The sequence below is a fragment of the Argiope bruennichi genome, chromosome 6 (genome assembly GCF_947563725.1).
Source record: "Argiope bruennichi chromosome 6, qqArgBrue1.1, whole genome shotgun sequence".
NCBI lineage: Eukaryota > Metazoa > Arthropoda > Arachnida > Araneae > Araneidae > Argiope > Argiope bruennichi.
Window position 1 is genome coordinate 33,269,138 of NC_079156.1, and position 3,529 is coordinate 33,272,666.

A 3,529-nucleotide genomic window follows, 5' to 3' on the forward strand; every position below is an offset into this window, starting at 1 on the left:
CACGATAAATTTTCATATCTATCTCAAGCAATGGAACGAGGTAGTCCTGCCGAAGAATTAATTAAGAGTTTTCCTCCAGGTGGTAATAGCTATGAAAAAGCTTTAAAACAATTAAAATTGCGTTTTGGCAGAGAAGAATTATTAATTCAAGTATACGTTAAAGATTTACTAGCATTAGTTCTTCAAAAACAGAACTGTTCAAAAAATTCATTAAGAAAGTTGTTTGATCAACTCGAGAGTAAACTACGTTCACTTGAACTATTAGGAGTTACTAGGGAGAAATATGCTGCTATGTTATTTTCTCTAGTTGAGTCATCGCTACCCGAAGAAACTTTGATTGCTTGGGAGCGTTATAGATTGGCTCATAGTAGAGTTCGTGAAACGAACACGAATGATTCCGATCAAAATTCAACTAAAATAAAAAAAAAGTGATTTAGAATTTATTTTCGAATTTTTACAAGATGAGGTTGAATCAGAAGAACGCATTCTTCTTGCTTCTAGAAGTTTCAACGCTTCTAAACCGAAAGCGGAAGTGAAATATAATAAATTTTCTGGTGATAAAAAAATGAGTGAAAATAAAACTAGGAATGTAAACTTTTATGAGGCACCTAGTGCAACTGATCTTTTGACTTCGTCGCAAGTGTCAAAACAGTGCATATTTTGTTCTAATGCACACCATTCTGGAGATTGTTTTAAAGTAAGAAAAATGCCCTTGAAGCAAAGAGAGACAATTGTTCAACAATCTCATAATTGTTTTTATGCTTAAAAACTGGACATTCTATCAGAGATTGTAATGTCAGAGCTAGTTGTTTGTGTTGTGGCAAAAAACGCCACATTCTTCTGTGTAGAAAAATGAATCCGATATCTGAGTCTAAAGACAAAGAATCGCTTGAAGTTGATAAGAGAACTGATAGTAGTTCTGAAATGGATCAAGCTCTTTCCAACTTGTCCACCAATCCAAACGTAGTCCTGCAGACATTCAAAGTTGTAATTAGAGGCAACGGGAAAAAACGTGTAGCAAGAGCTATTATCGATACTGGTTCACAGCGGTCATATTTACTACGAGCTACAGCTGAAGAAATGAGCTATGAGCCTACCAGCTGTGAATATTTGCAGCACTCCCTATTTGGTGGCAAGCATACTGGGGTATGTAAACATGATGTATATACTTTGTATTTATCGAGTGTACATGAGAATTATAATTGTAATTTTAAAGTTCTTAGTCAACAAATTATTTGTAAAACTGTGCCACCTACTGTGAATGAGTTTTGCGTGAAGGAGTTAGCTGCTTATAATGTAAATATTGTGGATAATTGTGAAGATCCTATTGAAATCCTTATCGGAGCTGATGTAGCTGGGAAGCTCATGACAGGAGGTTATCGTGAAATGTCTTGTGGACTCGTAGCGATTGAAACAAAACTTGGGTGGTCTGTAATGGGACGAATAACTGATACTGCGAGAAGTGAATGTTCATCTTTATTAGTTAAGTCCATGTTATCTACAGCAGAGACAATAACAGACTTATGGTCCTTGGATACTCTTGGCATAACTGACCCATCTGTGAAGAAAAGCAAGATCGAGTTACAAGAAGCTGCTCGAATGCATTTTCTAAATACAGTTCATTTGGTAGATGATCGTTTTGAAGTAGATTTGCCTTGGTTGGAAGATCATCCACCATTCCCAGATTATTTTGATTTAGCAAAGGGAAGACTGAACAAAACTGTTAAACGTCTTAAAACCGAGTCTAATTATGAAGCTTATGAGAATGTTTTTAGGGAATGGCTTGAGGAGGGAGTAATTGAGGAAGTTGCCAAAAATGATCAGGCTTCAGTACATTATCTGCCTCATCGAGCAGTTATCAAGGAGAATAGCACTACAAAAATCAGGCCTGTCTTTGACGCTTCTTCCAAGGCAAAGGGATTTCCTAGTCTTAATGATTTTCTTGAGAAGGGGCCGAATCTAATTGAGCAGATTCCGAGTATTTTAACCAGATTTCGAAAAGAGAAGATCGGTGTTATTGCTGACATCCGAAAAGCCTTTCTACAAATAGGTGTTTCACCCACGGACAGGTTGAGGTTTTTGTGGATTGGTAATGATGGTCAGCTGAAAGAGTACAGACATTGCCGTGTAGTTTTTGGTGTATCGAGTAGCCCTTTTCTTCTAAATTCTACTATTCAGCTTCATTTACAAACTGTTTTGGAAAAAATAGGAACTGGAACCAAAAGATGTCATTGAAAAACTTGCGCACAGTTTTTATGTCGACAATTGTGTTAGTTGCGTTAAAAATGAAAAAGAACTACATCGTTTTATTAACGTTTTGACTGAGGTAATGGCCGAGAAAAAATTCGAGCTTAGAGGGTGGGAGTTCAGTGATGTCAATGCTGATACTTCTGCCGATACAAATGTGCTCGGTCTGGTACGGAATAAAAAATCTGACACTCTACGAATTAATACTGCAAGTGTAAAAGAATTGTGCTTTGAAAAGGTAACTAAGCGATTAATCTTATCTACAGCTCATAGATTGTTCGATCCTCTTGGTATATGTTGTCCTGTCATCCTAATTTCTAAATTATTGCTTCAAGAAACGTGGAAGCAGAAAATAACATGGGATGAAGAAGTTGATAAAATTACAAAAAATACATTTTTAAAATGGCTAAAAGATATTGACTGTTTAGAGAAAATTCGTTTTCCAAGATATTTTGGTTCAGAGATTGCAAGTGGAAATATTTCAGTACATATTTTCTGTGATGCTAGTAAGCATGCTTATGCTGTCGCTGCTTTCATCCGAATACAGACTTGTGATTCAGTTAAAGTACAACTTATACAAGCCAGGAGTAGAGTTTCACCAACAGGAAAGGAAGGGATTACTATCTCTAGACTTGAGTTACTTGCAGCTACTGTCTCAGCAAGACTTTCAACTTCTATTTTGTTAGAGATACAGAGTGAAGAAGTTTACTTCTGGACTGATTCTTCGACTGTCTTGACATGGATTATGAGAGAAGAAGCCTGGAATGTCTTTGTCCAGAATAGAGTGAAGGAAATTAGAGCGTTAACAAATAAAAGTTCTTGGAGACATATCCCTGGTTCCATGAATCCTGCTGATCTCCCGAGTAGAGGTTGTTCAGCTCAAACTTTATTGAAATCTAACTGGTGGTTAGGATCAAGTTGGATTTACTTGCCTAAAGAGGATTGACCAAAAGGAAATCTAAGCTTAAATGAAAACGAGATTGTTCGGGAAAAGATTTAGATCCGAATATCTAGGAGCACTTATTCAAAATTCGGATAAGACAAGATCAGTGAAAGTGAATATCGGTGATGTTGTATTGATAGGAAGTGACAACACCAAGCGACTGAATTGGCCACTGGGAAAAATAATAGAGATTATTCCAGGTCAAGATGGAGTAACAAGACTTGTGAAACTTAAAACGGCAAATGGAGAATTACTAAGACCAACTCAGAGACTGTATCCACTTGAAGTCTCTAATGATGATTTTATTGTTGAGAACTTTTCAACTAAGAAGTTGGAAAC

At 36.5% G+C, this 3,529-nt stretch overlaps 1 protein-coding gene across 1 annotated transcript; it reads left to right on the top strand.

Moving 5' to 3' along the window:
• The first annotated feature begins 2,329 nt into the window (after window positions 1-2,329).
• On the top strand, window positions 2,330-3,193 carry LOC129971707 (uncharacterized). Its single transcript, XM_056085684.1, has one exon. The coding sequence runs from the start codon at window positions 2,330-2,332 to the stop codon at window positions 3,191-3,193; it is 864 nt and encodes a 287-aa protein (XP_055941659.1).
• Window positions 3,194-3,529: the final 336 nt, after the last annotated feature.

Coding starts and splice junctions, on each gene's coding strand:
- LOC129971707 (XM_056085684.1), top strand. CDS start 2,330: ATGGCCGAGAAAAAATTCGAGCTTAGAGGGTGGGAGTTCAGTGATGTC.